The following is a 13288-nucleotide window of genomic DNA, read 5'->3' as shown; positions in this document are numbered from 1 at the left end:
CAATGTTAAATTCTAATCTTTTTATTCTAATTTAAGTCTCTAAAAACAAAAACTAACTAATTGCGCTATTAATTTTGCCTTATAGAATTATAGTCAATACCAACGTATATCTATCCCAATGAAAATTGATAAATATATTTTTGAATTTACACATATTTTTTCTATTTAAACAAAAATAATGTATAGCCCTTTATGTTTTATCCATACTAAAGTTGATTTCCCTCACTGGTCACTATACTTCAAATATGGAGACTCACATTTGCCACTCACTATAAAAGGCATGTCCATGGGTTTATTTCCATCTCCCAGTCTCAGCTAGCACCTACTAACTTTCATCTTTCAAGTATACATAGCACGTACCTCCCTCACTTCTTCCTCTGCTCCTCAAAACATATTTGACTTTACTTCATCACTACCTCCATACTATGATGGACTTATCACTACACAAGCAACTCTTCCCCCTCCTCTCTCTTCTCTTAATTCTATTTCTCTCAGGTAAGCAAATAAGAACAAATATACAAAGCATTTATATATGTCGCTATATACTGGTTCCTTTTTTCTTAACTTGTTATTATTCTTTAGGACAAAGGATGCAAGCAGATGCTAATAGCCTTCAAAATCCCCAACTCAGTGAACCAACCAAGAAACTCTTCGTTTTTGGAGACTCATATGCTGACACCGGCAACATCAGAAAAAGTCTCTCCAATTCATGGAAAGACCCCTACGGCATCACCTTTCCCGGCAAGCCAGCCGGTCGATTCTCCGATGGAAGGGTCCTCACCGACTACATTGGTATGTTGTGCTTATTACTTTATCTTTATAATATAATTAATGTACGACTTAAACTCACATAACATTATTTTAGGATAATAAAGTGATAACTACAAGTGGTGCTTACTTCTTTTTCAACATATATATGATTGTTGCTTATTATTTTATCTTTAGCTTTCTTTCCCAACAAAAGTTTTGCTTTTTGGTCTGCTTAGCATCATTTCATATAAAGTAAATATATAGTATACTAAATGGCGCTTTAATTTGCTAATGCTAGCATATATTAGTACTCTTTATTATCGATATTAGAACTTGGAAGCTGTGTGATGGTGGGGTTCTTTCTCTGCTGGCTTCCCACTTTTCCTTTTCTCGTTCAGTCTCCACTCTATTCCAACGTCGTGCTGTTCTTTCTTTTGCTATGAAAAAAAAAATTACCCCATTATATTATTGTGGTTCTTTGTGTCAACTTTTATTTTTCCCTTTTTATTTTTATATATTTGTTATTTTAACTCTGTTTTGATGGTTTACCTAGCACATTCTTTTCTGCGTTACCTATATCTCTCCTTTTCCATAATCATAATGAATTATTAGAAGCATGTACGTTTTCTTTCTTTGCTTTCTCGCGTGACACCAAGCTATTGGACCCAGAACGCTTTTGTCTTCTCGTTTCTATTGGAAATCAATTAGTCATCGCTCTTTTTCCCATTCGGCGGTCCCCTTTCCAGGTCTTTATTAGTCATTGTGTTTTCGAATTACTATGTGTGTGTTTCGATTCCAGTTTGCAAATCAGAGTTTTCATAAAATTGATTTTGATGATAAGTTAGTTTGGGTTAATGTGATTTATGTTTGGTAATCTTTATATCAAAATTAATTATAGTAAAATAAATGTTGTTTGGATTATACTACTCAAAATTACTTTTAGATGAAAAATTACTAAAATAGACATCAATTTTATATACATGCAAAATCAGAATACTATAAAAAATAATATAAAAAATATTTATCATATAAATAAAATAAATACAATAAAAAATAAAAATATAAAAGAGAGTACTATAAATTTTATAATGTCACACAAAAAGAAAATATTCTATAATTTTTTTTAGTATCGTCAGTACTCTTTAATTTAGTATTATTTTACACTATAAATTTTTATTATTTACGACTCTATTGTTATTTATAATTAATTTTTTATTTATTTTGTCTTTTTTTTATAGGATCATAATTTATATTATTCAAAATTTTGATAATAAACATAGTATATAATAATTACAATTACAAATTTTATAAATTCAGAATAAAAAATAAAAAAAATTAATACAAAACAAAAATAGAGTACATCCAAGAATAGAAAAAAATTATACAGATAAGAAATAATAAAAATTCCATAAAACCAATAACATATATCATATGAACAAAAAAATACCATAAAACGTAAATAAAATTCATATGAATAAAATCAAATAAAAATAAAAAAATTTCAATTTGTCAGTGATTGAAATAAATCTGAACGATTTTGATAAAAAAAAATGGAACTAAAAAATTATGAAGAAGTAGGAAGAACTACAAAGAATGACTGTGAAGATAATAGTTACTAGTATCATTCTTATAAAAGAAAATGAAGGGTAGGGTTGGTAAAAAAGAAATATTTTAGCTTCTCCTAAACGTGAAACGTGAAATGCAGAAGCTACAAATTTGAGCTTCTCCTAAACGTGGGTTCAGAGGCAGAATCAATTCTGCGTTCACAAGAATAAAAATTGCCAAACATCAAAGTAAAACTTTCAAGAAATTCAAACGGGCTTCTCTCCTCCCCAACGTGTTTGCCAAACACACCATATGTCCTCTGATCGTATTTTACCCATACTGACATGATGATTGACAAATAAATTGCTGTTTAAAATGTGCCGTAGGTTTTAATTAGAGTGCGGATTGTTCCTATGGGGAGATTAATATATGGTACAGTAATTGTTAAATGACATTAATGATTGTTACGAATATATGATTCTGCACTAACTTGCAAATATATTTCTTAGCACTAGTGATACACCTTTGGCTCTTGGGATATCCTTCTTTATTTTTTCATATCCCAAGGTACCTTTAGCTTTTATTATCAGTCGTCCTTTACAGGCTTTACAACATCAATTTCTAAACTAAAGCATTCTAAGGAATGGCGCTGACGTACCCATTAATCAGCGCCCATTAACGATATCAATCTCTCCATTAGTATTTTTTAGTTACAAAAACCATAGACAGTTGGTTCACATATTTTAAGGGGTGAAAGGTCTGACACAGGCCCTAAATTTCATAAGTTTTGGGATAATCTTTACGTATTAAGAGGATTAAAAAATTAGTTTTTATAACGATTTCTAAATATTTTATGTTTAAAACATATTCACAGAGAAAGCTAAATTTTTTAATTCATAAGTTTACATTCTCAAACACTGTTTAACCGACGTGTAGTTAAGTTCCAACCATGTTAAATGTTTTGTATAACTTTTTTTTTAAGGCAACTATTCAAATGAAGATGGCAAAAATATCTTTCTATAAAAATGTTTTGTTTAAAAGTATGATTTATTTGTGGGACACTCTAGTGTATAGATACAAGTTGAAAAAAATGTAAAAAAAATTTGTTTTTTTTTGCTTAAAAAAGGACGCGTGTGACGTTCGATTTTCATAACGTAGCAGGGTGTCAGCGTTGAGCTTCCGCATAGGCTTAGATAGAGTGAGCCTAGCCGATACAATTAACTAGTGTGAGTTGTTGAGACAGGGGTGGATGGGTGGGCGGGCCATTTTAGGTTTGGGCTTTGAAAAAAAAAGGTTGTGTAAGTATGTGGGAAGGGATGCATTATTTCCACATTCCAACAGGATTATGAAAAAGGGGCAGCCCATAGGAAACCGTTGATTGTTTAGCGGTTCGGTTTATTCGTTTATGAGCGGTTCGGTTTATCTGTTTATGAAGGGATAGTTTGAGGGTTTAAATTAAAACCGATCAAAATTAAATTGTTTAGCCAATTTAATCCAAAATGAAAATCGATTATAGTCGCACTAAGAGCCCGTTTGGGAAGCTTTAAAAAAAAATTTTTTGAACTTTTAACTTATGAAAAATAATAGTATTAATTTCTGGTGCAATTTTTAAAACTAAATTTGAGCTTTCTAAGAAGCTATCTATAAAGCACGGACACTTCACTGAATTACCGTGTCCGCGTGTCGGACACATTTCGGACATGACACTCACTGACACTCATCCGACACGCGTGTCTGCTGTGTCCAATTGTGTCTTAATAAAAAATAAAAAATTCTTCTCCGGACACACTTGGATACACCTAAATACCATCACGTGTCAGTATGTCTAGTCTTTTTCTTAACATATATTCTTGAAATAAATTTAGATATAGTATATATTATTATTTATTAAAATAAAAAGATATTTTAAATACTTGATATAATTAAAATAAGACATTAAAAATCATTAAAAAATTAATTTATATTTTAATATCAATAAAATATTAAAATATCATTACGATTTATCTAAAAAAATACTTTATATTTTATATGTATGCGTGTCCCCGTGTCTTATAAGATTTTAAAATGTGCGTGTCGGCATGTCCCGTGTCGTGTCGTGTCCGTGTCAGTGTCCGTGCATCATAGGAAGCTATTTAAGAGCTTATAGAGAAGTTAAAAAAATGACTTTTGTCATAATACTACTACTTTTTATCACATTTCTATAAAATAAGCATTTTTAGAACTAAAAATCTAAACACAAAATAACTTATTTATAAGCTACTTTTAATATAGTTATTTATTGTTTAAACTATTTTTTCAAAAAGAACTTAATTAAGCTGTTTACCCAAACTGAACCTAAATTAGATTTGATTGAGGTTTATTTTTTTATAAGCTGCATGGGTCAGAAGGGAGTTCGGATATATGTATGAAAACCGATCCAACCAATTCGAACCACATAATGTGGTCATATGTGATTATTTTTATATTATATTTATAATTTTACTCTCCAGCATCCCCCTAATTGTTAACTGGTGCACGAAATTGACTCTGCAATATTCACACAGATAGACCGATAAGTGCATCAGGTCGTCCAAGTAATACCTCAGGTGAGTGAGGGTCGATTCCACGAAAATTGTTGGTTTGAACAAGCAATGAATATCTTATAGATCTTAGTTAGGTGGATAAAAAATATAGTTGTCGTGGAAAATGCATAAAAAAGGATAAATATAGAATTACTTAAGCAGTGTGAAATCAATGATAGGAGAATGGTTGAGGCTTCAGAGATGCTTCCTCCTTCTGGATCAACTTTTTTCACTGTCTACTTTAAATTCTGATGATTCATTCCATGGCAGGCTGTAAATGACTAACGCCAGGTCAGTGGTCATTAGTCTCCTCTACTTCATTGTCTACTTCCTCCTTTTGGGCGTTGGACGCCAGGAATGAGGTTAGTGGTTGGCGTTGAACGCCAGTTTTAGGCGTTCATTTCCAAAACAAAGTATAGACTATTATATATTTCTGAAAAGCCCTGAATGTTAGCTTTCCATAGCCGTTGAGAGCGCGCCATTTGGACTTCTGTAACTCCAGAAATGCTCTTTCGAGTGCATGGAGGTCATAATCTGACAGCATCTACAGTCCTTTCTCTATCTCTGAATTAGACTTTGCCAAAACTCCTCAATTTCAGCCAGAAAATCCTGAAATCATCGTAAAACACAATAATTCACAGTAGAATCCAAAAATATGAATTTGCATTAAAACCTATGAAAATATAATAAAACTTAAACAAAACATAATGAAAACTATATGAAAATGATGTTAAAAAACGTATAAAATATCCACTCATCATTAACACCAGAGGTGGATTTAGGGGGGACCAGCATGGGCCATGACCCCCCTAAATTTTCAAAACCTAAAATATATCTAATATAATGTCTAAAACTTTTAACAATATACCTTCTACTTCAATAATTAAAGAGAGACATTTTATACTCTAAGACATGGGTTCAAACCCCATTTCATACATTTTAAATTTATTTTCTTTTGTTCTTTCATTTTTTTTATAATTCTTCTATCTATTATTATATAAAAACACTTTAGTTTTTACAATAATTTTTAATTGAATGTAATAAGAAAATATATACATAAAAAATAAATTAAATCAAATTTTATTTTTTATGATACTAAAATTAAAATATATTAAGTGAATTATTTATTAATATGAATATATCTTATATATTATATTCATTAATTTATTTTAAATACATATATTAAAAGTATTAGAGAAACAAATTTATATTATTTATATTATATTTTTTATAATAAAGATAAAAATTAGAATTTTATGATTTCTTTTGTTCTTTCATTTTTTTTTATAATTCTTCTATCTATTATTATATAAAAACACTTTAGTTTTTACAATAATTTTTAATTGAATGTAATAAGAAAATATATACATAAAAAATAAATTAAATCAAATTTTATTTTTTATGATACTAAAATTAAAATATATTAAGTGAATTATTTATTAATATGAATATATTTTATATATTATATTCATTAATTTATTTTAAATACATATATTAAAAGTATTAGAGAAACAAATTTATATTATTTATATTATATTTTTTATAATAAAGATAAAAATTAGAATTTTATGATTTCTTTTGTTCTTTCATTTTTTTTTATAATTCTTCTATCTATTATTATATAAAAACACTTTAGTTTTTACAATAATTTTTAATTGAATGTAATAAGAAAATATATACATAAAAAATAAATTAAATCAAATTTTATTTTTATGATACTAAAATTAAAATATATTAAGTGAATTATTTATTAATATGAATATATCTTATATATTATATTCATTAATTTATTTTAAATACATATATTAAAAGTATTAGAGAAACAAATTTATATTATTTATATTATATTTTTTATAATAAAGATAAAAATTAGAATTTTATGAAAAAAACTTTGATATAAATGATTTTTTTAAACTTTTAATTTTAATATGATATTTTTAATTTTTTATTTTCAACCCCTCTTTATAAGATTTATAGATCCCCACAGATAAACACGATGATTTTTTTATTGATATTATTCTCCAATAAAAAACATACTATATGTAACATTATAACCACATAAACTAACTATTTAGTTTCTAAAATAAATTTATTACCTTCGATATAAATATCAAATTGTAACAGCCGTAATGTTAAAAAAAAAACTAATGTTTCAGATACTAAGTTCATAATAACCAAATTAACAGTTGTTCACTATAATATATTGAAATTTCATTGTTTTTAAAACATTAGCGAAGATATATGTATGTCTTAAAATTTATCTTTTTTTTCTTAGTATCTCATATTTTGTACTTACGTCGAACCAACATTCTCGGCAATCAGTTACTCAGCGATTCAATGCATAAACAAATGAACCAATTACCTGACCGGTTTAATTTAGGGCTCATTAACAACAACTACGGTCCCAACGTGAACATGCAGTAACTTGAACGAGTCGGGTTACGGACCACATTTGCTATCATCACCTTTGAGCCTCTTAAACTGTCCACTTTCTTTCACCCTGTTTCCCCATAATTTCACCGGTTTTTGCCAGTTCTCAAGCTTCATAACACCTGAGAGCTAATGACATCGCGTTGTTACTTGTTTATCGGTCCAACCTATGGGCCCAGTCTTCTTAACTTTGACCCCGGGACCCAAATGTCCATCATATGACGTACAGTCCTGCAATAAATAGAAACACAGGTTTCACGCACTAGTTGGACTAACGAAAACCATAGCACGACACACAGGAAACAGGCATTGCAAGCACCCATTTTCGGTGTCGATGAAATATATTGCTGAGTCCAGCTATAACCCAGAACAGAGGTTATTAATCAAACTCATAATATTAATTAGAGGGTAACGTTAGTGAAAACTCTTCATTGAATAGAGACAATTAAAAATAATTTAAAAATTTAGACAAATTACAACATACAGAAAAACCTTATGTGGTAATAGAATAATAAATGATACGTTAATTTTTAGATATAGTAAAATTTGTATTTCAACCAATGATAATATAAAAAGTAAAATATTACTTAACATAAAATATAACAAACCTAAACATTAATCAATTTACAAAATTAATGAAAAGATAGCTTAATTTCGTAAATATGAAATCTAAAGGAATAATTTTTCATCTATCAAAATTAGTCATAATCATAAAAAGTTTTTGGTTTATAATTTTTCATATTGACTTCAAATTAAATACCATTTACAAAATAAATAAAACTAATAACATTTATCCATGGATATGTATAATTTCATCTTCATTTTATCACAGCCAGCAACAATGTATTAATTTTTTTTTTAGGTATAAAATGTATTGATTTTTAAATATACTTAATTTACGCTATTTTATTCTTTATTTTTTTAGATACCCATTATTAATTTAAGCTACAATGATCCTATTTTTCCTCATTCATTTACTTCCTGTTAAAGATTATTAAAGCACTTATCAACAAATAATTTATAATTTATATCTAATTAATTTTAAATAAGTTTTTGTTGCAAAAATCATAAGGAGAAGAACACATTTAAATATTACCCAATCTTATCATTCTCATGCGATATCCGTCGGTAGGGTCATGTTTTTCTTGAGACATTTTTTTTCCTGTTCTACCAATCCTGAAACTCTAATTCTTTTTTTTTTTTGTTAGGTAAAACTCTAATTCCTTAAACCCACTAACAATTCATACACACTTGGTCCAAATTGTTTCCTCCATTCCGTGTACAATAATGGTTACGGGAACCCACATCCAAAGCCCATTACGGGCTTCCCTCCCTCTTATTGCTTAGCACGGCTCCAACTACGTCCAGCCGTGACAACGCCTCTGACACCTCTGACGAGCTGCTCCCCTGCTATGATATTATGCCACTTGTCACCACAGTCTTTAATAAAAAGAAATTTCTTCAACTCTGTACACAATACATCTTTACGCTATAATTTTTCTTTATTTATTTAGCTATACTTTAAACAAAAATAATATTTTTATAAATATCAAAATTTAACCATACAATTTATCGTTTAAAGATAAAAAAAAAATATTTATATAAAGACAATTATAAAATTTTCATTATAATATCCACTTTTTTTTAATATGTATTAAAATGAGCTTCCAGAAACAAACCTTACTTCTTCAGTTTTATAACAATCACATCAAGTATATATTAAAATACGAAATACATATTAAAAATAAATTAAAAATATATCTAGATATACAAATATATAATAACTAATTATTAAATTTAATGATTAATTTTTAATTCATATATTATTTGATTTTATAATATGTATCCTATTTTTATCCTATCTTTAATTTTGTGTGTGTTACTGTGTTTTTGTGATGGACATGCATGGTTGCGGTGCAGCTAAGTACCTGGGAGTGAAAACACCTGTGCCATACAGATTTCGGAAGCAAATGGCGCAGCAGCTGAAGTACGGCATGAACTTTGCAGTGGGTGGAACTGGCGTATTTGACACGTCTACTCCAGGGCCCAACATGACCACGCAGATCCAATTGTTGGAGCAACTCATCCACGACGGACTCTACATAGCTTCTGATCTCACCAACTCCATCGCTCTTGTCTCTGTTGCTGGTAACGACTATAGTCACTACCTCGCCACTCATGCCTCTCCTCAGGTAAACTTACTCTCTCTTGGGGACATTAGCTTCAAAGCCTCCGCCACATAACAAATTATCTTTATAAGAGGAGTGTTAAGAAGTTAATGAGTTTTGTAATTTTTAGCCATTAATTAATTATCATTGATGTTTTTAATAATGTGAGATTTCATTCAATAATGTGGGATTATTTTTTTTTTTTTGCTATTGGCTAAATTTTAATAAAAGTGTCAATTCTCTAGACTTTCTCATCTTTATAAAAATATTTTTAGAAAACAAATGAGAAATTTTTATTCTATTTTATTTAAAAAAATATTAAATATTGTTAGAATTTATTCTTTTTGATCATCATTTTTAGTCTAATAATTTAATAACATACTTCAATTCACACTTTTAACAATTAATGACAAAAATTAATAAATTTTAATGACTCCCTAATCTTTTTTTTATTTATATTGCGATATATTAATAGATTATTATTTTTTACAAAAAAGTTCAAGAACTAGTAATTTTATTTTATATTGACTATTAATTTTTAGTCAATAATCTAATATATTTAGCTTCATAGTTCAATAATATATTCTTAGCTAATATTTTTAAATATTATTAGTTAATATTTCGTCAAAAACAATAAATATAGTATTACCTATTTTGTACATTAAGTTTTCAAAAACACCTAATAGATATTGCCATAATTAATTAATTTAAAAAACCCATTTTATTTTTATAATAAAAAACATTTGAAGATAATTGAACATCAACAGAAAATAGTTGTCTTATTTTACATTCCCTAATTACTATTTATTTTATTTTTTAATTAATGTTAATATAATTAAATAATATTAAATATAATAAATATATAATTATAAATCTTACATATATAAAATTATAAATATTAAATTAAATAAAATATTTTTATATTATTATCTCTAAGACATTACTAATCCTTTCTTTTTTCAACACTATTGATGTATTATAAGTTACAACATAAATATAATAAAAGCTCATTTAATTTTTAATCACATAGCTACTCTTTACATAAAAGTATTTTTCGTAAAGACAATAGTTATCAACCAAAAAATAATTTAATATATTTAGTTAAATTATTTGACATAATACATATATCTTTAAGTTATTATTTTTAATAAAAATATTTTTATATGAATAATTATTCAAAAAATAACTAAGAAATAAAATTCAACCCTCAAGAAATGCTCCATTCAATTGATATGTGAATACCTTTTACATATTCTGCCTTGTAAGTTTCTCTATAGTAATATTTGGTAATTAATAAAATTTAATCTAAAATAATTAAAATTTTTTGTTTTTGATATTATTTATTTGATTGAACCCAATTTAATGATTATGTTTTACATTGTCACGACTTTGACACACTCCAACCTTACAGTATCGACACTCGAACTTACTTAATCTCTTGAGTTAATATTAAATTAAACCTAACCTTTAATATTTAGTAAGAGAGCTAAAAACACGAGAAATGAAGATTTGGTAGAAAGAATACTTTATTATTACTCAAGTATTTGTTAGAATGAATCACATTCCAAAATCTAATTCTCACTCCTTATTTATAGCAATCTACCTCCTCAATGGATGGTTGGGATTAAATTTAATTAACGGTCCATATTGATCATGCATAACCTTCACTACAAATATATATCCTATCACATTTTTCTAAATACTTGTAATTATTCCATACTACATACTCTTTATACTTCTATATACATTCACACTCTTCTAAAATACTCTATAACCTTTTAGAGTCTTCTAGAACCTTCTAGGATATTTTGCGACCTTCTAGGGTATTTTAGAATATTCCAAAACCATTTATAGCATTCTCAAACACTCCAAAAAATTATACAAACACAATTAAATCTAACATTCTAAAATTTATCGTGACATTCTCTCCCACCTATTGCGCAACGTTCTCGTCACATTTTGTTTTTGATAGTGCTCCAAATCTTCTTAGAATTGCTATAGATCTTCACGAGCTTTCCATCTAACTTTTGGCTATCAAAAATTCTTTCCACTTGAAAAAATGAATTGTATAAAAATTATTAAAATATCTCTAACTTAACATTTAAAATTTTATATGTATAATATCTATTATTTAAAATATATAATGTCTATAACAGACGTAACAAATTGAGACTAATAATTTTTGAATTTTTTATTTTTAATAAATTGAGATCGATTGAATTTGAGATTATTAGATTTCTTTTATAAAATATGCTATGCTGATTTGGGACTAATTTTAGAGTTAATGATATAAGAATTTAAAATTTTTATTTAGAGAAAAGATTATATAATTATAGATATAACAATAGAAAATTTTGTGGGATTTGATTCATCTTTGCGTGAAAGGAATTAATTGTATTAATTAAGTCAAGAAAGTAATTTACACTATTTATTTTTTAAGTGAGAGTATTATTAAGTATATATTTTTTATTATTGTTTAAGACTTTTTGGTTAACATAATCTGATTAGGGGACATTGGCACTTGTTCCAGGGTCTACCATATTTCGTGGCGTCAGTGGTGAATCAAACAACAAGGAATCTGATGCGGATCAAAGCATTGGGGATAAAGAAGATCATAGTTGGCAGCCTCCAACCCCTTGGATGCCTACCTCAGGTCACAGCCTTCTCGTCCTTCCAACAATGCAACGCCTCTTCCAACACCTTGGTGGCTTTCCACAACAACCTCTTGAACCAAGCAGTTACCAATTTGAACCAATCGTGGTCGTCGTCCTTCGCGGTTCTCAATCTCTACGACAGCTTCATGTCCGTCCTAAACCACCCTACAACGCACAACATCCAGAACCAGTTGCGGCCGTGCTGCGTTGGGGTAAACAGCAAGTATTCATGTGGGAGTGTGGATGAGAATAACGTGAAGATGTATAGGGTTTGCAACGATCCCAAATCCGCCTTCTTTTGGGATCTGGTGCACCCCACGCAGGCCGGGTGGCATGCCGTGTATAACAAGTTAAGAACCATGAATGCTCTTCAAGGAATTCAGTTCTAGAATTACATAGATAGAGGAGAACTGAGGGATTGCATCCATGCTTGCTTGCGTTGTTGCTTAATTGGTACATGTAAGCTCAATTAAATTAAGTTTAGCTTAGCTTGCCCTGTTCTTTATGTTACGTCAACACATGCGCCCTTTCCGTTGTACTTGTTAATTGTCTCTTCAAGCTAAGTTAGTGTTTTATGTTAATTCTGCAATGTGCATATAGAATGTTCATCATTTTATTGTTCCAAACTAACAAAATTGATCTAAAATGAATACGTTGTTAGAGTTATGCACACACTATAGTGCCATGCTATCTGATCTTCATCGGTGTCCATAAGAAATGTAAAATGTAGGATTACAAGTGTTCATAACACGCAGCGGAAGTAATAAAGTAATCCTATTGATCTATTTTGTGCTTAAAACTTTATTAAAATAAGATGGGTTAGATGTCAATACCTGAGTACCCTAGTGAATGAAAAACTTTCTCCTTCGATAGTACGAAGGTACTATGTGTATCCACACCGAGACTGATCCTTGTTGTCAACTCCTTGACCAATGGATTTAATTGAGAAATTTCTTGCAACTCCTTGCACCAGCAATTCTTCACTAAGAATTGGAATATTTGTGTATGTGGAGGTAAAAGAAAAACTTGTTGGTTCTTTCTTTTATCATATACACACACATATATATATATATATATATATATATAGTATGAGATTGGTGACTGATTTGTGAATCAAATTACAATTTAATTTGAAACAGAATCAGTTGGGATCTTATCCATAATTAAAACTCATCATAGA

At 28.5% G+C, this 13288-nt stretch overlaps 1 protein-coding gene across 1 annotated transcript; it reads left to right on the top strand.

Moving 5' to 3' along the window:
- The first annotated feature begins 236 nt into the window (after positions 1 to 236).
- Positions 237 to 12689, top strand: LOC107648840 (GDSL esterase/lipase At5g03610). Its single transcript, XM_016352651.3, has 4 exons — positions 237 to 495; positions 583 to 792; positions 9207 to 9478; positions 11985 to 12689. Exons 1-4 carry the CDS (start codon positions 426 to 428, stop codon positions 12495 to 12497), a joined length of 1065 nt encoding a protein of 354 aa, XP_016208137.1. The 5' UTR covers positions 237 to 425; the 3' UTR covers positions 12498 to 12689.
- Positions 12690 to 13288: the final 599 nt, after the last annotated feature.

The sequence above is a fragment of the Arachis ipaensis genome, chromosome B6 (assembly GCF_059453495.1).
Source record: "Arachis ipaensis isolate K30076 ecotype BB chromosome B6, ASM5945349v1, whole genome shotgun sequence".
Taxonomy (NCBI): Eukaryota; Viridiplantae; Streptophyta; class Magnoliopsida; order Fabales; family Fabaceae; genus Arachis; species Arachis ipaensis.
The sequence above is the reverse complement of the archived record's forward strand: the minus strand, read 5'-3'. Positions and strand labels throughout refer to the sequence as shown.